A 23,415-nucleotide genomic window follows, 5' to 3' on the forward strand; every position below is an offset into this window, starting at 1 on the left:
TCAGACCACATTGCAATCAAAGTAGACCTCAGGATAAAGAAACTCACTCAAAACCGCTCAACTGCATGGAATCCGGACACCCGGCTCCTTAATGAGTACTGGGTACATAACGAAATGAAGGGAGAAAGAAAGATATTCTCTGAAACCAATGAAAACAAAGGCACAACATACCAGAATCTCTGCGTCACATTTAAAGCAGTGTGTAGAGGGAAATTTATAGCACTAATTGCCCACGAGAGAAAGCAGGAAAAATCAAAAATGCATACCCTAACATCACCATTAAAAGAATGAGAGAAGCAAGAGCAAACACATTCAAAAACTAGCAGAAGGCAAGAAATAACTAAGATCCGAGCAGAACTGATGGAGATAGAGACACAATAAACCCTTCAACAAATCAATGAATCCAGGAGCGGGTTTTTTGCAGTGATCAACAAAATTGATAGAGCACTAGCAAGACTAAGAAAGAAGAAAAGAAAGAAGAATCAAACAGATGCAGTAAAAAATGATAAAGGGGATATCACCACCGATCCCACAGAAATACAAACTACCATCAGACAATACTATCAGCACCTCTAAGCTAATGAACTAGAAAATCTAGAAGAAATGGATAAATTCCTGGACGCATACAACCTCCCCAGAGTAAACCAGGAAGAAGTTGAATGCCTGAGTAGACCACTAACAGGCTCTGAAATTGAGGCAATAATTAACAGCCTATCAAGCAATAAAACTCCAGGACCAGACGGATTCACAGCCGAATTCTACCAGAAGGACAAGGAGGAGCTGGTACCATGCCTTCTGAAACTATTCCAATCAACAGAAAAAGAGGGAATCCTCCCTCACTCATTTCATGAGGCCGGCATCATCCTGATCCCAAAGCCTGAGAGAGACACAACCCAAAAAGAGAATTTTAGGCCTATGTCCCTGAGGAACATCGATGGGAAAATCCTCCATAAAATACTGGAAAACCGAATCCAGCAGCACATCAAAGAGCTTATCCATCATGATGAAGTGGGCTTCATCCCTGACATGCAAGGCTGGTCCAACATATGCAAAACAATAAACATAATCCAGCGTATAATCAGGACCAAAGTCAGAAACCACGTGATTATCTCAACAGATGCAGAAAAGGCCTTTGACAAAATTCAACAGCCCTTCATGACAAAAACTCTCAATAAATTAGGTATTGATGGGACATCTCCCAAAATAATACGGGCTATTTAGGGCAAACCCACAGCCAATATCATACTGAATGGGCAAAAAGTGGAAGCATTCCCTTTGCAAACTGCCACAAGACAGGGATGCCCTCTCTCACCACTCCTATTCAACATAGTGTTGGAACTTCTGCCCAGGGCAATCAGGCAGGAGAAAGAAATAAAGAGAAATCAATTAGGAAAAGAGGAAGTCAAATTGTCCCTGTTTGCAGATGACATGATTGAATATTTAGAAAACCCCATCGTCTCAGTCCAAAATCTCCTTAAGCTGATAAGCAACTTCAGCAAAGTCTCAGGATACAAAATCGAGGTGCAAAAATCACAAGCATTCTTATACACCAATAAGAGGCAAACAGAGAGCCAAATCATGAGTGAGCTCCCATTCACAATTGCTTCAAAGAGAATAAAATGCCTAGGAATCCAACTAACAAGGGATGTGAAGGACCTCTTCAAGGAGAACTACAAAGCATTGCTCCACGAACTAAAAGAGGAGACAAACAAATGGAAGAATATTCCACCATCACGGATTGGAAGAATCAATATCGTGAAAATGGCCATACTGCCCAAGGTAAATTATAGATTCAATGCCATCCCCATCAAACTACCAATGACTTTCTTCACAGAACTGGAAAAAACTGCTTTAAAGCTCATATGGAACCACAAAACGGCCCCCACTGCCAACATAATCCTAAGCCAAAAGAACAAAGATGGAGGCATCAAGCCGTCCGACTTCAAGCTACAGTAGAAGGCTACAGTAACCAAAGAGCATGCTATCGGTTGCCGTTTTGGTTACCGTAGACCAATGGAACAGAATAGAGCCCTCAGAAATAATACGACACATCTACAACCATCTGATCTTTGACAAACCTGACAAAAACAAGAAATGGGGAAAGGATTCCCTATTTAAAAAAATGGTGCTGGGAAAACAGGCTAGCCATATGTCGAAAGCTGATATCGGATCCCTTCCTTACACCTTGTACAAAAATTAATTCAAGACAGATGAAAGACTTAAATGTTAGATCTTAAACCATACAAACCCTAGGAGAAAACCCAGCCAATACCATTGAGGACAAAGGCATGGGCAAGGACCTCATGTCTAAAACGCCAAAAGCAATGGCAACGAAAGCCAACATTGACAAACAGCATCTAATTACACTAAAGACGTTCTGCATAGCTAAAGAAACTCCCATGAGAGTGAACAGGCATCCTGCAGAAAGGGAGAAAATTTTTGCAATCTACTCATCTGACAAAAGGCTAATATCCAGAATCTACTAAGACCTCAAACAGAGTTACAAGAAAAACCAAACAAGCCCATCAACAAGTGGGGGAAGGATATGAAGAGACACTTCTCAAAAGAAGACATTTATGCAGCCAACAGACACATGAAAAAATGCTCATCAAAACTGGCCATCAGAGAAATGCAAATCAAATCCGCAATGAGATATCATCTCACACCAGTTAGAATAGCGATCATTAAAAAGTCAGGAAACAACTGGTGCTGGAGAGGTAGTGGACAAATAGGAACACTTTTACACTGTTGGTGGGACTGTAAACTAGTTCAACGGTAGTGGAAGATAGTGTGGCGAATCCTCAAGGATCTCGAAATAGAAATACCGTTTGACCCAGCCATCCCATTGCTGGGTATATATACCCATAGGATTAGAAATCATGCTGCTAAAAGGACACACGCAGACGTATGTTTATTGCGGCACCATTCACAGTAGCAAAGACTTGGAACCAACCCAGATGTCCATCAATGATAGACTGGATTAAGAAAATGTGGCACAAATACACCATGGAATACTATGCAGCCATGAAAAAGCATGAGTTCATCCCCTTTGGAGGGACACGGATGAAGCTGGAAACCATCATTCTTAGCAAACTATCGCAAGGACAAAAAAAGCAAACACCGCATGTTCTCATTCATAGGTGGGAATTGAAGTATGAGAACGCTTGGACACAGAAAGGGGAACATCACACACCGGGGCCTGTCATGGGCGGGGGGAGGGGGAGGGATAGCATTAAGAGATATACCTAATGTAAATGACTAGTGAATGGGTGCAACACACCAACCAGGTGAATCTTGGAAGGCAAAAGCTACTGAATTTAGCGAATTTGTGGAGGCATTCCCAGAAATCAGCCAGGTGAAGTATCACACAACCGAAGACTGCACAACTCCTGTAAGGCAGCACGATGCGGCAAACCCAGACGGCCACTCTTCTCACCCCTCCTCCGTTGGCTGTTCTGGGTAACGAGGTTCAAAAGTCACCTAGGCAACTGCCAAAATAGCTGAAATGGAGTAAGGGCTTCAGGCTGGTGACTAGCAGAGGTCCACCTGACCCCCGTAAGCTGCTGAACAAGAAGGGCTGCCAGAAATGTCCCCCTAGGGAATTTGGTGGAGACGAAGACCCGCTCACTGGACAAGGGTTCCTCCCAGGAGACGCCCGAGCGGAAGAAACGGGCTGTGAGCCACGCCCTTTCACCCTCCGCTACCCCGCCCTGGGCTGGTGAAGGTGCGCGTAAGGATGAGGACTACTGAGCCCTGAAGAAATAAATCCTTCCCCTTTGACCCCAAGGAGGATTGCCTGTGAGGATCTTCAACGAGTCTACCCGTGTCTAGACACGGGAGCAGGTCTGTCCGGCACAGCACCTCCCTCAAGGAGGAGAAGAGTGAGGAGAAAGGAAACTCAAGTCTGACCATTCTGTCCTGGGAGAGAAGAGGAGGATCTCATCTCTCATCTGTCCAAGCAAGGCAAGGAGACTTTCTCTCATCTTTCCAAGCAAGGCAAGGAGACTTTGTATAATTAGGAAACAAAAAGAATTTAGAAGGAATGAAAGCAGCCCGTAAGGTGCATTCCTAAGGACTGCCCATTGAAACTGACACAATTGCCCTTGTTTGATGAGAGGAATGAGCAGAGCACTGAGGTGGTGAACAGGGATCTAGTGAGACTTTCCCAGCATGTTTCTACCAAAGCTTTCTCTAAGCTTCTCGGAACACTCTCCTAATAAGCAGATGTTTGGCCCTTCAGAAAGTCAACAAGCAAAATGCCTTGAGTGTCCCAAAACACTGATGCCATGATGTTGGCTCCTGACTGGCCTCCTTTTCCTTTGACTGGACCACTGCCACCTCTCGGTAGCCGTCGCTTTGATGATGCTTTGCCTTCGAGGTCATATTGGTAAAGCCATGTTCCAACTTCCGGTTACAATTTGTCAGAGGGATGCGTCAGGATCGTGATCCCTCCTGTTTAAAATTTCCACTGATAGCTCTCGTCGTAACTGCAGCTGATCTGGGCACAGTGGTTTTCACAGCCACTGCAGGATTCATCTCCCACATCTTCTCACCTCTTCTTGAAACAAGCTATACATTCGTAAAGAGTTCATTTCTTTGGGGTAGTGTCCTTAGAAGCTTTTGTGAAAACATCAATGATTTCTTCATTCTTCCACCCAAGCTTCACCAGAAATTTGATGTTTGCTCTTGCTGCAATTTTCGTGGAATTCATGTTGCTCTGATAGGAGTCCTTTTCAGTGGATGTCTCATCCTTCTCAGTGCCTCAAACTCGATCTAGTTCAGAAAGGTTATAAGAAGTTCGGACAAGTTTCTTTGAGTGCAAACCAGTGGAAACCCATGCATAGTTTCTTCACCATGTGCATTTTCTATGAACCTTTTGAAGAACCCCTGTGTTGAACATTGCCCAAGTCGTGGGAGAGAAGTGGGTGCGGTCCACTTCCTGTCCTCAATTTGCCCGCAGCGGAGGAGTGCAGAGAGCAGGGAAACGCAACCCCAGAGAGATCCTGCCCTGCAGCATGCAGCAGACTGCTGGCCCAGTCCTGGCTCCATGGGGTGCTGTGTGGGCCCAAGCAAGTTGACCAAACTCCCTGACGCTGAAATGAATCCTAGGTGGCCCAATTCCAGTAGCCATTATAGGACTGCCCTGCAGGGACAGTTAATTAACTCAGGAAAAGCAACCTAGCTCCAAGGTTAGCAACCAGGAGTTCCAGTTGATTCCATTAGTGCACCCCTTGAGGCATTCCCAAGCTGGAGTCTGGTGGAAGATGAGGCTCAGTGTGATTGGATGGAAGCACCAACCTATCAAGGAGAAGTCCCACCCACTCTGCCCTGTGCGTCTATAAAGGCGACGGGTGGCGGCCGCGGCACTCATTGAAGCCGCCAGTTGGGAGAGGAGCAGAGCCAGGCCGGTGCTCCCGAAGGCAGCAAGATGTTGCGAGCCACAGCTCCCTGCTGGTTCCCACCTGGATACCCAGAAGCTAAGAAGGTGGCCGAGGAGGCGGCCCTGGAGGCAAGAAGCCGCCAGTTGGGAGCGGAGCAGAGCCAGGCCGGTGCTCCCGAAGGCAGCAAGATGTTGCGAGCCACAGCTCCCTGCTGGTTCCCACCTGGATACCCAGAAGCTAAGAAGGTGGCCGAGGAGGCGGCCCTGGAGGCAAGAAGCCGCCAGTTGGGAGCGGAGCAGAGCCAGGCCGGTGCTCCCGAAGGCAGCAAGATGTTGCGAGCCACAGCTCCCTGCTGGTTCCCACCTGGATACCCAGAAGCTAAGAAGGTGGCCGAGGAGGCGGCCCTCGAGGCTCCAGAATTCCCCCTGCCCTCTCATCAGCCTGCCCAGAGCTTCGGGCTCCGGGTGCCCCAGATGCACAACCAGGCCTCCGCATTTGTGGACATCCAGGCGGAGCCCCAGAACAGGGGTCCGGCGGTGCCCCCAGCGTGTCCCAAGGTGGTGACGGAGGCGTGCTACTTCCCTGCACAGAGGGGATCGGCCTGCTGCTTGCCAGCCGCCCCAAGGCTGACAGAGAGGCCCTCGGGAGTCCGCATCTCAGCCCCCAGGAAGAGGAAGACGATCGCCCAGTCTTCCAGCCCTTGCTTGGTCACAGGTTGCACAGATGCCAAGAGAACCCGCGTGGCCAGCAGCAGCCAACGCTCCAGTGGCTCCAAGGTCGGCAGACAGCCAGGGAAGACGCGCAACAGGTCAGGGATGGCATGCAAGACCACCACCACCATCAGCTCTAAGCGAATCGTCCGTCGTCCATCCTTACCGAGTTTGAAGAAACCTATTGTCCTCCGAAGGTCTGGGTGCCAAGTCCCCACCGTCCTCCGCCGAGGCTATCTCCAACTGTTCACCGAAGAGTGTCTCAAGTTCTGCGCCTCCAAGCAGGAGGCCGAGGAGAAGGCGCTGAACGAGGAGAAGGTGGCCTACGACTGCAGCCCCAACAAGAACAGGTACCTGAACGTGGTCCTGAACACCCTCAAGAGACTGAAGGGCCTGACCCCCAGCTCCATGCCGGGCCTCAGCAGGGCCGCCCTGTACAGCCGCCTCCAGGAGTTCCTGCTCAGCCAGGACCAGCTCGAGGAGAACGGCTACCCCTTCCCGCACCCCGAGCGGCCCGGAGGCGCCGTCCTCTTCACTGGCCAGGGGAAGGGGCCCGGCGACTCCTCCTGCAGGGTCTGCTGCCGTTGTGGCACCGAGTACCTGGTGTCCTCCTCGGGCCGCTGTGTACGCGACCAGTTGTGTTATTATCACTGGGGGCGGGTCCGCTCGAGCCAGGTGGCTGGAGGCCGGGTTAGCCAGTACACCTGCTGTGCAGCTGCTCCTGGCTCTGTGGGCTGCCAGGTGGCAAAGCAGCACGTGCGGGACGGCCGCAAGGACAGCCTCGATGGCTTCGTGGAGACCTTCAAGAAAGAGTTGTCCAGAGACGCTTATCCAGGAATCTACGCCTTGGACTGTGAGATGTGCTACACCACGCATGGCCTAGAGCTGACCCGCGTCACCGTGGTGGACGCCGACATGCGAGTGGTGTACGACACCTTCGTCAAGCCCGACAACGAGATCGTGGACTACAACACCAGGTTTTCCGGAGTCACCGAGGCCGACGTCGCCAAGACGAGCATCACCTTGCCCCAAGTGCAAGCCATCCTGCTGAGCTTTTTCAGCGCCCAAACCATCCTCATCGGGCACAGCCTGGAGAGCGATCTGCTGGCCCTGAAGCTCATCCACAGCACCGTGGTGGACACGGCCGTGCTCTTCCCGCACTACCTGGGTTTCCCCTACAAGCGTTCCCTCAGGAATCTCGCGGCCGACTACCTGGGACAGATCATCCAGGACAGCCAGGACGGCCACAACTCCAGCGAGGACGCAAACGCCTGCCTGCAGCTGGTGATGTGGAAGGTCCGACAGCGCGCCCAGATCCAGCCACGCCACCGGTCCGCCTCTCCCGCCGCCCTGGCCTGTCCTTGGCCCCAGGCCCCTTCCACAACCGCCATCAGTCCTGAGAGCTCACCCTGTCCACCTCGCCGCAAGGCCAAAGAAACCGGAGCAGTCGACGGCAGGAGAGGGCAAAAAGCCAAGAGTAACCCCAACCGGCCACTCCCAGTCCCCCGGAATCCCTGCCGCGGACCCTCGGGCCTGTCCCCATCCCTCTGCCCTTCCCAGACCTCTGTCCTTCCACTAATCGCCTCCCGCAGCACCGAGCCGCCACTCCCAGTCCCCCGAGTCCCTGCCGCGCCCCCTCGCGCCTGTCCACATCCCTCTGCCCATCCGAGACCTCTGTCCTTACACCACTAGCCACCCCACGTGGGACTTCCATGGCCTCTGAGTACAAGGCCAGCCCCCCGGCCCACCAGCTTTCTGAATGTGTGCTTACCTGTTTCTCTCGAGAGGCACCACAGTGAGGTGGGTGAAGCACTTAGGCTCTGGAGTTAGATATCTGGGTTCAAGGCCAAATTCCACCACTTACTAGGTTTCTAATATTGCACAGATAATGTCTTTGCGCTTCTACCTTTTGATCTTTAAAGTGTGATCAAAAGAGACTTAGACTCCCACATCATAATCATGGGAAACTTTAACAGCCCTCTGTAAACATTAGACAGACCAACGAGACAGAAATCTAAAAAGGATATCCAGGAATTGAACTCAGCTCTGCACCAAGCGGACCTAGGAGACATCTACAGAATGCTCCACACCAAATCGACAGAATATACATGCTTCTCAGCACCACATCACACTTATTTCCACATTGACCACATAGTTGGAAGTAAAGCACTCCTCAGTAAATGTAAAATAACAGAAATTACTGCAAACGGTCTCTCAGACCACATTGCAATCAAAGTAGACCTCAGGATAAAGAAACTCACTCAAAACCGCTCAACTGCATGGAAACCGGACACCCTGCTCCTTAATGAGTACTGGGTATATAACGAAATGAAGGGAGAAAGAAAGATATTTTCTGAAACAAATGAAAACAAAGGCACAACATACCAGAATCTCTGCGTCACATTTAAAGCAGTGTGTAGAGGGAAATTTATAGCACTAATTGCCCACGAGAGAAAGCAGGAAAAATCAAAAATGCATACCCTAACATCACCATTAAAAGAATGAGAGAAGCAAGAGCAAACACATTCAAAAACTAGCAGAAGGCAAGAAATAACTAAGATCCGAGCAGAACTGATGGAGATAGAGACACAATAAACCCTTCAACAAATCAATGAATCCAGGAGCGGGTTTTTTGCAGTGATCAACAAAATTGATAGAGCACTAGCAAGACTAAGAAAGAAGAAAAGAAAGAAGAATCAAACAGATGCAGTAAAAAATGATAAAGGGGATATCACCACCGATCCCACAGAAATACAAACTACCATCAGACAATACTATCAGCACCTCTAAGCTAATGAACTAGAAAATCTAGAAGAAATGGATAAATTCCTGGACGCATACAACCTCCCCAGAGTAAACCAGGAAGAAGTTGAATGCCTGAGTAGACCACTAACAGGCTCTGAAATTGAGGCAATAATTAACAGCCTATCAAGCAATAAAACTCCAGGACCAGACGGATTCACAGCCGAATTCTACCAGAAGGACAAGGAGGAGCTGGTACCATGCCTTCTGAAACTATTCCAATCAACAGAAAAAGAGGGAATCCTCCCTCACTCATTTCATGAGGCCGGCATCATCCTGATCCCAAAGCCTGAGAGAGACACAACCCAAAAAGAGAATTTTAGGCCTATGTCCCTGAGGAACATCGATGGGAAAATCCTCCATAAAATACTGGAAAACCGAATCCAGCAGCACATCAAAGAGCTTATCCATCATGATGAAGTGGGCTTCATCCCTGACATGCAAGGCTGGTCCAACATATGCAAAACAATAAACATAATCCAGCGTATAATCAGGACCAAAGACAGAAACCACGTGATTATCTCAACAGATGCAGAAAAGGCCTTCGACAAAATTCAACAGCCCTTCATGCCAAAAACTCTCAATAAATTAGGTATTGATGGGACATCTCCCAAAATAATACGGGCTATTTAGGGCAAACCCACAGCCAATATCATACTGAATGGGCAAAAAGTGGAAGCATTCCCTTTGCAAACTGCCACAAGACAGGGATGCCCTCTCTCACCACTCCTATTCAACATAGTGTTGGAACTTCTGCCCAGGGCAATCAGGCAGGAGAAAGAAATAAAGAGAAATAAATTAGGAAAAGAGGAAGTCAAATTGTCCCTGTTTGCAGATGACATGATTGAATATTTAGAAAACCCCATCGTCTCAGTCCAAAATCTCCTTAAGCTGATAAGCAACTTCAGCAAAGTCTCAGGATACAAAATCGAGGTGCAAAAATCACAAGCATTCTTATACACCAATAAGAGGCAAACAGAGAGCCAAATCATGAGTGAGCTCCCATTCACAATTGCTTCAAAGAGAATAAAATGCCTAGGAATCCAACTAACAAGGGATGTGAAGGACCTCTTCAAGGAGAACTACAAAGCATTGCTCCACGAACTAAAAGAGGAGACAAACAAATGGAAGAATATTCCACCATCACGGATTGGAAGAATCAATATCGTGAAAATGGCCATACTGCCCAAGGTAAATTATAGATTCAATGCCATCCCCATCAAACTACCAATGACTTTCTTCACAGAACTGGAAAAAACTGCTTTAAAGCTCATATGGAACCACAAAACGGCCCCCACTGCCAACATAATCCTAAGCCAAAAGAACAAAGATGGAGGCATCAAGCTGTCCGACTTCAAGCTACAGTAGAAGGCTACAGTAACCAAAGAGCATGCTATCGGTTGCCGTTTTGGTTACCGTAGACCAATGGAACAGAATAGAGCCCTCAGAAATAATACGACACATCTACAACCATCTGATCTTTGACAAACCTGACAAAAACAAGAAATGGGGAAAGGATTCCCTATTTAAAAAAATGGTGCTGGGAAACCAGGCTAGCCATATGTCGAAAGCTGATATCGGATCCCTTCCTTACACCTTGTACAAAAATTAATTCAAGACAGATGAAAGACTTAAATGTTAGATCTTAAACCATACAAACCCTAGGAGAAAACCCAGCCAATACCATTGAGGACAAAGGCATGGGCAAGGACCTCATGTCTAAAACGCCAAAAGCAATGGCAACGAAAGCCAACATTGACAAACAGCATCTAATTACACTAAAGACGTTCTGCATAGCTAAAGAAAGTCCCATGAGAGTGAACAGGCATCCTGCAGAAAGGGAGAAAATTTTTGCAATCTACTCATCTGACAAAAGGCTAATATCCAGAATCTACTAAGACCTCAAACAGAGTTACAAGAAAAACCAAACAAGCCCATCAACAAGTGGGGGAAGGATATGAAGAGACACTTCTCAAAAGAAGACATTTATGCAGCCAACAGACACATGAAAAAATGCTCATCAAAACTGGCCATCAGAGAAATGCAAATCAAATCCGCAATGAGATATCATCTCACACCAGTTAGAATAGCGATCATTAAAAAGTCAGGAAACAACAGGTGCTGGAGAGGTAGTGGACAAATAGGAACACTTTTACACTGTTGGTGGGACTGTAAACTAGTTCAACGGTAGTGGAAGATAGTGTGGCGAATCCTCAAGGATCTCGAAATAGAAATACCATTTGACCCAGCCATCCCATTGCTGGGTATATATACCCATAGGATTAGAAATCATGCTTCTGAAAGGACACAAGCAGACGTATGTTTATTGCGGCACCATTCACAGTAGCAAAGACTTGGAACCAACCCAGATGTCCATCAATGATAGACTGGATTAAGAAAATGTGGCACAAATACACCATGGAATACTATGCAGCCATGAAAAAGCATGAGTTCATCCCCTTTGGAGGGACACGGATGAAGCTGGAAACCATCATTCTTAGCAAACTATCGCAAGGACAAAAAAAGCAAACACCGCATGTTCTCATTCATAGGTGGGAATTGAAGTATGAGAACGCTTGGACACAGAAAGGGGAACATCACACACCGGGGCCTGTCATGGGCGGGGGGAGGGGGAGGGATAGCATTAAGAGATATACCTAATGTAAATGACTAGTGAATGGGTGCAACACACCAACCAGGTGAATCTTGGAAGGCAAAAGCTACTGAATTTAGCGAATTTGTGGAGGCATTCCCAGAAATCAGCCAGGTGAAGTATCACACAACCGAAGACTGCACAACTCCTGTAAGGCAGCACGATGCGGCAAACCCAGACGGCCACTCTTTTCACCCCTCCTCCGTTGGCTGTTCTGGGTAATGAGGTTCAAAAGTCACCTAGGCAACTGCCAAAATAGCTGAAATGGAGTAAGGGCTTCAGGCTGGTGCCTAGCAGAGGTCCACCTGAACCCCGTAAGCTGCTGAACAAGAAGGGCTGCCAGAAATGTCCCCCTAGGGAATTTGGTGGAGACGAAGACCCGCTCACTGGACAAGGGTTCCTCCCAGGAGACGCCCGAGCGGAAGAAACGGGCTGTGAGCCACGCCCTTTCACCCTCCGCTACCCCGCCCTGGGCTGGTGAAGGTGCGCGTAAGGATGAGGACTACTGAGCCCTGAAGAAATAAATCCTTCCCCTTTGACCCCAAGGAGGATTGCCTGTGAGGATCTTCAACGAGTCTACCCGTGTCTAGACACGGGAGCAGGTCTGTCCGGCACAGCACCTCCCTCAAGGAGGAGAAGAGTGAGGAGAAAGGAAACTCAAGTCTGACCATTCTGTCCTGGGAGAGAAGAGGAGGATCTCATCTCTCATCTGTCCAAGCAAGGCAAGGAGACTTTCTCTCATCTTTCCAAGCAAGGCAAGGAGACTTTGTATAATTAGGAAACAAAAAGAATTTAGAAGGAATGAAAGCAGCCTGTAAGGTGCATTCCTAAGGACTGCCCATTGAAACTGACACAATTGCCCTTGTTTGATGAGAGGAATGAGCAGAGCACTGAGGTGGTGAACAGGGATCTAGTGAGACTTTCCCAGCATGTTTCTACCAAAGCTTTCTCTAAGCTTCTCGGAACACTCTCCTAATAAGCAGATGTTTGGCCCTTCAGAAAGTCAACAAGCAAAATGCCTTGAGTGTCCCAAAACACTGATGCCATGATGTTGGCTCCTGACTGGCCTCCTTTTCCTTTGACTGGACCACTGCCACCTCTCGGTAGCCGTCGCTTTGATGATGCTTTGCCTTCGAGGTCATATTGGTAAAGCCATGTTCCAACTTCCGGTTACAATTTGTCAGAGGGATGCGTCAGGATCGTGATCCCTCCTGTTTAAAATTTCCACTGATAGCTCTCGTCGTAACTGCAGCTGATCTGGGCACAGTGGTTTTCACAGCCACTGCAGGATTCATCTCCCACATCTTCTCACCTCTTCTTGAAACAAGCTATACATTCGTAAAGAGTTCATTTCTTTGGGGTAGTGTCCTTAGAAGCTTTTGTGAAAACATCAATGATTTCTTCATTCTTCCACCCAAGCTTCACCAGAAATTTGATGTTTGCTCTTGCTGCAATTTTCGTGGAATTCATGTTGCTCTGATAGGAGTCCTTTTCAGTGGATGTCTCATCCTTCTCAGTGCCTCAAACTCGATCTAGTTCAGAAAGGTTATAAGAAGTTCGGACAAGTTTATTTGAGTGCAAACCAGTGGAAACCCATGCATAGTTTCTTCACCATGTGCATTTTCTATGAACCTTTTGAAGAACCCCTGTGTTGAACATTGCCCAAGTCGTGGGAGAGAAGTGGGTGCGGTCCACTTCCTGTCCTCAATTTGCCCGCAGCGGAGGAGTGCAGAGAGCAGGGAAACGCAACCCCAGAGAGATCCTGCCCTGCAGCATGCAGCAGACTGCTGGCCCAGTCCTGGCTCCATGGGGTGCTGTGTGGGCCCAAGCAAGTTGACCAAACTCCCTGACGCTGAAATGAATCCTAGGTGGCCCAATTCCAGTAGCCATTATAGGACTGCCCTGCAGGGACAGTTAATTAACTCAGGAAAAGCAACCTAGCTCCAAGGTTAGCAACCAGGAGTTCCAGTTGATTCCATTAGTGCACCCCTTGAGGCATTCCCAAGCTGGAGTCTGGTGGAAGATGAGGCTCAGTGTGATTGGATGGAAGCACCAACCTATCAAGGAGAAGTCCCACCCACTCTGCCCTGTGCGTCTATAAAGGCGACGGGTGGCGGCCGCGGCACTCATTGAAGCCGCCAGTTGGGAGAGGAGCAGAGCCAGGCCGGTGCTCCCGAAGGCAGCAAGATGTTGCGAGCCACAGCTCCCTGCTGGTTCCCACCTGGATACCCAGAAGCTAAGAAGGTGGCCGAGGAGGCGGCCCTGGAGGCAAGAAGCCGCCAGTTGGGAGCGGAGCAGAGCCAGGCCGGTGCTCCCGAAGGCAGCAAGATGTTGCGAGCCACAGCTCCCTGCTGGTTCCCACCTGGATACCCAGAAGCTAAGAAGGTGGCCGAGGAGGCGGCCCTGGATGCAAGAAGCCGCCAGTTGGGAGCGGAGCAGAGCCAGGCCGGTGCTCCCGAAGGCAGCAAGATGTTGCGAGCCACAGCTCCCTGCTGGTTCCCACCTGGATACCCAGAAGCTAAGAAGGTGGCCGAGGAGGCGGCCCTCGAGGCTCCAGAATTCCCCCTGCCCTCTCATCAGCCTGCCCAGAGCTTCGGGCTCCGGGTGCCCCAGATGCACAACCAGGCCTCCGCATTTGTGGACATCCAGGCGGAGCCCCAGAACAGGGGTCCTGCGGTGCCCCCAGCGTGTCCCAAGGTGGTGACGGAGGCGTGCTACTTCCCTGCACAGAGGGGATCGGCCTGCTGCTTGCCATCCGCCCCAAGGCTGACAGAGAGGCCCTCGGGAGTCCGCATCTCAGCCCCCAGGAAGAGGAAGACGATCGCCCAGTCTTCCAGCCCTTGCTTGGTCACAGGTTGCACAGATGCCAAGAGAACCCGCGTGGCCAGCAGCAGCCAACGCTCCAGTGGCTCCAAGGTCGGCAGACAGCCAGGGAAGACGCGCAACAGGTCAGGGATGGCATGCAAGACCACCACCACCATCAGCTCTAAGCGAATCGTCCGTCGTCCATCCTTACCGAGTTTGAAGAAACCTATTGTCCTCCGAAGGTCTGGGTGCCAAGTCCCCACCGTCCTCCGCCGAGGCTATCTCCAACTGTTCACCGAAGAGTGTCTCAAGTTCTGCGCCTCCAAGCAGGAGGCCGAGGAGAAGGCGCTGAACGAGGAGAAGGTGGCCTACGACTGCAGCCCCAACAAGAACAGGTACCTGAACGTGGTCCTGAACACCCTCAAGAGACTGAAGGGCCTGACCCCCAGCTCCATGCCGGGCCTCAGCAGGGCCGCCCTGTACAGCCGCCTCCAGGAGTTCCTGCTCAGCCAGGACCAGCTCGAGGAGAACGGCTACCCCTTCCCGCACCCCGAGCGGCCCGGAGGCGCCGTCCTCTTCACTGGCCAGGGGAAGGGGCCCGGCGACTCCTCCTGCAGGGTCTGCTGCCGTTGTGGCACCGAGTACCTGGTGTCCTCCTCGGGCCGCTGTGTACGCGACCAGTTGTGTTATTATCACTGGGGGCGGGTCCGCTCGAGCCAGGTGGCTGGAGGCCGGGTTAGCCAGTACACCTGCTGTGCAGCTGCTCCTGGCTCTGTGGGCTGCCAGGTGGCAAAGCAGCACGTGCGGGACGGCCGCAAGGACAGCCTCGATGGCTTCGTGGAGACCTTCAAGAAAGAGTTGTCCAGAGACGCTTATCCAGGAATCTACGCCTTGGACTGTGAGATGTGCTACACCACGCATGGCCTAGAGCTGACCCGCGTCACCGTGGTGGACGCCGACATGCGAGTGGTGTACGACACCTTCGTCAAGCCCGACAACGAGATCGTGGACTACAACACCAGGTTTTCCGGAGTCACCGAGGCCGACGTCGCCAAGACGAGCATCACCTTGCCCCAAGTGCAAGCCATCCTGCTGAGCTTTTTCAGCGCCCAAACCATCCTCATCGGGCACAGCCTGGAGAGCGATCTGCTGGCCCTGAAGCTCATCCACAGCACCGTGGTGGACACGGCCGTGCTCTTCCCGCACTACCTGGGTTTCCCCTACAAGCGTTCCCTCAGGAATCTCGCGGCCGACTACCTGGGACAGATCATCCAGGACAGCCAGGACGGCCACAACTCCAGCGAGGACGCAAACGCCTGCCTGCAGCTGGTGATGTGGAAGGTCCGACAGCGCGCCCAGATCCAGCCACGCCACCGGTCCGCCTCTCCCGCCGCCCTGGCCTGTCCTTGGCCCCAGGCCCCTTCCACAACCGCCATCAGTCCTGAGAGCTCACCCTGTCCACCTCGCCGCAAGGCCAAAGAAACCGGAGCAGTCGACGGCAGGAGAGGGCAAAAAGCCAAGAGTAACCCCAACCGGCCACTCCCAGTCCCCCGGAATCCCTGCCGCGGACCCTCGGGCCTGTCCCCATCCCTCTGCCCTTCCCAGACCTCTGTCCTTCCACTAATCGCCTCCCGCAGCACCGAGCCGCCACTCCCAGTCCCCCGAGTCCCTGCCGCGCCCCCTCGCGCCTGTCCACATCCCTCTGCCCATCCGAGACCTCTGTCCTTACACCACTAGCCACCCCACGTGGGACTTCCATGGCCTCTGAGTACAAGGCCAGCCCCCCGGCCCACCAGCTTTCTGAATGTGTGCTTACCTGTTTTTCTCGAGAGGCACCACAGTGAGGTGGGTGAAGCACTTAGGCTCTGGAGTTAGATATCTGGGTTCAAGGCCAAATTCCACCACTTACTAGGTTTCTAATATTGCACAGATAATGTCTTTGCGCTTCTACCTTTTGATCTTTAAAGTGTGATCAAAAGAGACTTAGACTCCCACATCATAATCATGGGAAACTTTAACAGCCCTCTGTAAACATTAGACAGACCAACGAGACAGAAATCTAAAAAGGATATCCAGGAATTGAACTCAGCTCTGCACCAAGCGGACCTAGGAGACATCTACAGAACGCTCCACCCCAAATCCACAGAATATACATGCTTCTCAGCACCACATCACACTTATTTCCACATTGACCACATAGTGGGAAGTAAAGCACTCCTCAGTAAATGTAAAATAACAGAAATTACTACAAACGGTCTTTCAGACCACATTGCAATCAAAGTAGACCTCAGGATAAAGAAACTCACTCAAAACCGCTCAACTGCATGGAAACCGGACACCCTGCTCCTTAATGAGTACTGGGTACATAACGAAATGAAGGGAGAAAGAAAGATATTCTCTGAAACCAATGAAAACAAAGGCACAACATACCAGAATCTCTGCGTCACATTTAAAGCAGTGTGTAGAGGGAAATTTATAGCACTAATTGCCCACGAGAGAAAGCAGGAAAAATCAAAAATGCATACCCTAACATCACCATTAAAAGAATGAGAGAAGCAAGAGCAAACACATTCAAAAACTAGCAGAAGGCAAGAAATAACTAAGATCCGAGCAGAACTGATGGAGATAGAGACACAATAAACCCTTCAACAAATCAATGATTCCAGGAGCGGGTTTTTTGCAGTGATCAACAAAATTGATAGAGCACTAGCAAGACTAAGAAAGAAGAAAAGAAAGAAGAATCAAACAGATGCAGTAAAAAATGATAAAGGGGATATCACCACCGATCCCACAGAAATACAAACTACCATCAGACAATACTATCAGCACCTCTAAGCTAATGAACTAGAAAATCTAGAAGAAATGGATAAATTCCTGGACGCATACAACCTCCCCAGAGTAAACCAGGAAGAAGTTGAATGCCTGAGTAGACCACTAACAGGCTCTGAAATTGAGGCAATAATTAACAGCCTATCAAGCAATAAAACTCCAGGACCAGACGGATTCACAGCCGAATTCTACCAGAAGGACAAGGAGGAGCTGGTACCATGCCTTCTGAAACTATTCCAATCAACAGAAAAAGAGGGAATCCTCCCTCACTCATTTCATGAGGCCGGCATCATCCTGATCCCAAAGCCTGAGAGAGACACAACCCAAAAAGAGAATTTTAGGCCTATGTCCCTGAGGAACATCGATGGGAAAATCCTCCATAAAATACTGGAAAACCGAATCCAGCAGCACATCAAAGAGCTTATCCATCATGATGAAGTGGGCTTCATCCCTGACATGCAAGGCTGGTCCAACATATGCAAAACAATAAACATAATCCAGCGTATAATCAGGACCAAAGACAGAAACCACGTGATTATCTCAACAGATGCAGAAAAGGCCTTTGACAAAATTCAACAGCCCTTCATGCCAAAAACTCTCAATAAATTAGGTATTGATGGGACATCTCCCAAAATAATACGGGCTATTTAGGGCAAACCCACAGCCAATATCATACTGAATGGGCAAAAAGTGGAAGCATTCCCTTTGCAAACTGCCACAAGACAGGGATGCCCTCTCTCACCACTCCTATTCAACATAGTGTTGGAACTTCTGCCCAGGGCAATCAGGCAGGAGAAAGAAATAAAGAGAAATCAATTAGGAAAAGAGGAAGTCAAATTGTCCCTGTTTGCAGATGACATGATTGAATATTTAGAAAACCCCATCGTCTCAGTCCAAAATCTCCTTAAGCTGATAAGCAACTTCAGCAAAGTCTCAGGATACAAAATCGAGGTGCAAAAATCACAAGCATTCTTATACACCAATAAGAGGCAAACAGAGAGCCAAATCATGAGTGAGCTCCCATTCACAATTGCTTCAAAGAGAATAAAATGCCTAGGAATCCAACTAACAAGGGATGTGAAGGACCTCTTCAAGGAGAACTACAAAGCATTGCTCCACGAACTAAAAGAGGAGACAAACAAATGGAAGAATATTCCACCATCACGGATTGGAAGAATCAATATCGTGAAAATGGCCATACTGCCCAAGGTAAATTATAGATTCAATGCCATCCCCATCAAACTACCAATGACTTTCTTCACAGAACTGGAAAAAACTGCTTTAAAGCTCATATGGAACCACAAAATGGCCCCCACTGCCAACATAATCCTAAGCCAAAAGAACAAAGATGGAGGCATCAAGCCGTCCGACTTCAAGCTACAGTAGAAGGCTACAGTAACCAAAGAGCATGCTATCGGTTGCCGTTTTGGTTACCGTAGACCAATGGAACAGAATAGAGCCCTCAGAAATAATACGACACATCTACAACCATCTGATCTTTGACAAACCTGACAAAAACAAGAAATGGGGAAAGGATTCCCTATTTAAAAAAATGGTGCTGGGAAAACAGGCTAGCCATATGTCGAAAGCTGATATCGGATCCCTTCCTTACACCTTGTACAAAAATTAATTCAAGACAGATGAAAGACTTAAATGTTAGATCTTAAACCATACAAACCCTAGGAGAAAACCCAGCCAATACCATTGAGGACAAAGGCATGGGCAAGGACCTCATGTCTAAAACGCCAAAAGCAATGGCAACGAAAGCCAACATTGACAAACAGCATCTAATTACACTAAAGACGTTCTGCATAGCTAAAGAAACTCCCATGAGAGTGAACAGGCATCCTGCAGAAAGGGAGAAAATTTTTGCAATCTACTCATCTGACAAAAGGCTAATATCCAGAATCTACTAAGACCTCAAACAGAGTTACAAGAAAAACCAAACAAGCCCATCAACAAGTGGGGGAAGGATATGAAGAGACACTTCTCAAAAGAAGACATTTATGCAGCCAACAGACACATGAAAAAATGCTCATCAAAACTGGCCATCAGAGAAATGCAAATCAAATCCGCAATGAGATATCATCTCACACCAGTTAGAATAGCGATCATTAAAAAGTCAGGAAACAACTGGTGCTGGAGAGGTAGTGGACAAATAGGAACACTTTTACACTGTTGGTGGGACTGTAAACTAGTTCAACGGTAGTGGAAGATAGTGTGGCGAATCCTCAAGGATCTCGAAATAGAAATACCGTTTGACCCAGCCATCCCATTGCTGGGTATATATACCCATAGGATTAGAAATCATGCTGCTAAAAGGACACACGCAGACGTATGTTTATTGCGGCACCATTCACAGTAGCAAAGACTTGGAACCAACCCAGATGTCCATCAATGATAGACTGGATTAAGAAAATGTGGCACAAATACACCATGGAATACTATGCAGCCATGAAAAAGCATGAGTTCATCCCCTTTGGAGGGACACGGATGAAGCTGGAAACCATCATTCTTAGCAAACTATCGCAAGGACAAAGAAAGCAAACACCGCATGTTCTCATTCATAGGTGGGAATTGAAGTATGAGAACGCTTGGACACAGAAAGGGGAACATCACACACCGGGGCCTGTCATGGGCGGGGGGAGGGGGAGGGATAGCATTAAGAGATATACCTAATGTAAATGACTAGTGAATGGGTGCAACACACCAACCAGGTGAATCTTGGAAGGCAAAAGCTACTGAATTTAGCGAATTTGTGGAGGCATTCCCAGAAATCAGCCAGGTGAAGTATCACACAACCGAAGACTGCACAACTCCTGTAAGGCAGCACGATGCGGCAAACCCAGACGGCCACTCTTCTCACCCCTCCTCCGTTGGCTGTTCTGGGTAATGAGGTTCAAAAGTCACCTAGGCAACTGCCAAAATAGCTGAAATGGAGTAAGGGCTTCAGGCTGGTGACTAGCAGAGGTCCACCTGACCCCCGTAAGCTGCTGAACAAGAAGGGCTGCCAGAAATGTCCCCCTAGGGAATTTGGTGGAGACGAAGACCCGCTCACTGGACAAGGGTTCCTCCCAGGAGACGCCCGAGCGGAAGAAACGGGCTGTGAGCCACGCCCTTTCACCCTCCGCTACCCCGCCCTGGGCTGGTGAAGGTGCGCGTAAGGATGAGGACTACTGAGCCCTGAAGAAATAAATCCTTCCCCTTTGACCCCAAGGAGGATTGCCTGTGAGGATCTTCAACGAGTCTACCCGTGTCTAGACACGGGAGCAGGTCTGTCCGGCACAGCACCTCCCTCAAGGAGGAGAAGAGTGAGGAGAAAGGAAACTCAAGTCTGACCATTCTGTCCTGGGAGAGAAGAGGAGGATCTCATCTCTCATCTGTCCAAGCAAGGCAAGGAGACTTTCTCTCATCTTTCCAAGCAAGGCAAGGAGACTTTGTATAATTAGGAAACAAAAAGAATTTAGAAGGAATGAAAGCAGCCCGTAAGGTGCATTCCTAAGGACTGCCCATTGAAACTGACACAATTGCCCTTGTTTGATGAGAGGAATGAGCAGAGCACTGAGGTGGTGAACAGGGATCTAGTGAGACTTTCCCAGCATGTTTCTACCAAAGCTTTCTCTAAGCTTCTCGGAACACTCTCCTAATAAGCAGATGTTTGGCCCTTCAGAAAGTCAACAAGCAAAATGCCTTGAGTGTCCCAAAACACTGATGCCATGATGTTGGCTCCTGACTGGCCTCCTTTTCCTTTGACTGGACCACTGCCACCTCTCGGTAGCCGTCGCTTTGATGATGCTTTGCCTTCGAGGTCATATTGGTAAAGCCATGTTCCAACTTCCGGTTACAATTTGTCAGAGGGATGCGTCAGGATCGTGATCCCTCCTGTTTAAAATTTCCACTGATAGCTCTCGTCGTAACTGCAGCTGATCTGGGCACAGTGGTTTTCACAGCCACTGCAGGATTCATCTCCCACATCTTCTCACCTCTTCTTGAAACAAGCTATACATTCGTAAAGAGTTCATTTCTTTGGGGTAGTGTCCTTAGAAGCTTTTGTGAAAACATCAATGATTTCTTCATTCTTCCACCCAAGCTTCACCAGAAATTTGATGTTTGCTCTTGCTGCAATTTTCGTGGAATTCATGTTGCTCTGATAGGAGTCCTTTTCAGTGGATGTCTCATCCTTCTCAGTGCCTCAAACTCGATCTAGTTCAGAAAGGTTATAAGAAGTTCGGACAAGTTTATTTGAGTGCAAACCAGTGGAAACCCATGCATAGTTTCTTCACCATGTGCATTTTCTATGAACCTTTTGAAGAACCCCTGTGTTGAACATTGCCCAAGTCGTGGGAGAGAAGTGGGTGCGGTCCACTTCCTGTCCTCAATTTGCCCGCAGCGGAGGAGTGCAGAGAGCAGGGAAACGCAACCCCAGAGAGATCCTGCCCTGCAGCATGCAGCAGACTGCTGGCCCAGTCCTGGCTCCATGGGGTGCTGTGTGGGCCCAAGCAAGTTGACCAAACTCCCTGACGCTGAAATGAATCCTAGGTGGCCCAATTCCAGTAGCCATTATAGGACTGCCCTGCAGGGACAGTTAATTAACTCAGGAAAAGCAACCTAGCTCCAAGGTTAGCAACCAGGAGTTCCCGTTGATTCCATTAGTGCACCCCTTGAGGCATTCCCAAGCTGGAGTCTGGTGGAAGATGAGGCTCAGTGTGATTGGATGGAAGCAGCAACCTATCAAGGAGAAGTCCCACCCACTCTGCCCTGTGCGTCTATAAAGGCGACGGGTGGCGGCCGCGGCACTCATTGAAGCCGCCAGTTGGGAGAGGAGCAGAGCCAGGCCGGTGCTCCCGAAGGCAGCAAGATGTTGCGAGCCACAGCTCCCTGCTGGTTCCCACCTGGATACCCAGAAGCTAAGAAGGTGGCCGAGGAGGCGGCCCTGGAGGCAAGAAGCCGCCAGTTGGGAGCGGAGCAGAGCCAGGCCGGTGCTCCCGAAGGCAGCAAGATGTTGCGAGCCACAGCTCCCTGCTGGTTCCCACCTGGATACCCAGAAGCTAAGAAGGTGGCCGAGGAGGCGGCCCTGGAGGCAAGAAGCCGCCAGTTGGGAGCGGAGCAGAGCCAGGCCGGTGCTCCCGAAGGCAGCAAGATGTTGCGAGCCACAGCTCCCTGCTGGTTCCCACCTGGATACCCAGAAGCTAAGAAGGTGGCCGAGGAGGCGGCCCTCGAGGCTCCAGAATTCCCCCTGCCCTCTCATCAGCCTGCCCAGAGCTTCGGGCTCCGGGTGCCCCAGATGCACAACCAGGCCTCCGCATTTGTGGACATCCAGGCGGAGCCCCAGAACAGGGGTCCGGCGGTGCCCCCAGCGTGTCCCAAGGTGGTGACGGAGGCGTGCTACTTCCCTGCACAGAGGGGATCGGCCTGCTGCTTGCCAGCCGCCCCAAGGCTGACAGAGAGGCCCTCGGGAGTCCGCATCTCAGCCCCCAGGAAGAGGAAGACGATCGCCCAGTCTTCCAGCCCTTGCTTGGTCACAGGTTGCACAGATGCCAAGAGAACCCGCGTGGCCAGCAGCAGCCAACGCTCCAGTGGCTCCAAGGTCGGCAGACAGCCAGGGAAGACGCGCAACAGGTCAGGGATGGCATGCAAGACCACCACCACCATCAGCTCTAAGCGAATCGTCCGTCGTCCATCCTTACCGAGTTTGAAGAAACCTATTGTCCTCCGAAGGTCTGGGTGCCAAGTCCCCACCGTCCTCCGCCGAGGCTATCTCCAACTGTTCACCGAAGAGTGTCTCAAGTTCTGCGCCTCCAAGCAGGAGGCCGAGGAGAAGGCGCTGAACGAGGAGAAGGTGGCCTACGACTGCAGCCCCAACAAGAACAGGTACCTGAACGTGGTCCTGAACACCCTCAAGAGACTGAAGGGCCTGACCCCCAGCTCCATGCCGGGCCTCAGCAGGGCCGCCCTGTACAGCCGCCTCCAGGAGTTCCTGCTCAGCCAGGACCAGCTCGAGGAGAACGGCTACCCCTTCCCGCACCCCGAGTGGCCCGGAGGCGCCGTCCTCTACACTGGCCAGGGGAAGGGGCCCGGCGACTCCTCCTGCAGGGTCTGCTGCCGTTGTGGCACCGAGTACCTGGTGTCCTCCTCGGGCCGCTGTGTACGCGACCAGTTGTGTTATTATCACTGGGGGCGGGTCTGCTCGAGCCAGGTGGCTGGAGGCCGGGTTAGCCAGTACACCTGCTGTGCA

At 50.0% G+C, this 23,415-nt stretch overlaps 2 protein-coding genes across 2 annotated transcripts; both read left to right on the forward strand.

Annotated features, from left to right (window-relative positions):
- Positions 1–5,428: 5,428 nt before the first annotated feature.
- LOC134730890 (exonuclease GOR-like) lies at positions 5,429–7,783 on the forward strand. Its single transcript, XM_063606562.1, has one exon. The coding sequence runs from the start codon at positions 5,429–5,431 to the stop codon at positions 7,781–7,783; it is 2,355 nt and encodes a 784-aa protein (XP_063462632.1).
- Positions 7,784–14,516: 6,733 nt separating this feature from the next.
- LOC134730891 (exonuclease GOR-like) lies at positions 14,517–16,088 on the forward strand. Its single transcript, XM_063606563.1, has one exon. It carries the CDS (start codon positions 14,805–14,807, stop codon positions 16,086–16,088), a length of 1,284 nt encoding a protein of 427 aa, XP_063462633.1. The 5' UTR covers positions 14,517–14,804.
- Positions 16,089–23,415: the final 7,327 nt, after the last annotated feature.

Source organism: Pan paniscus, chromosome 7 (assembly GCF_029289425.2).
Source record: "Pan paniscus chromosome 7, NHGRI_mPanPan1-v2.0_pri, whole genome shotgun sequence".
Lineage (NCBI taxonomy): Eukaryota > Metazoa > Chordata > Mammalia > Primates > Hominidae > Pan > Pan paniscus.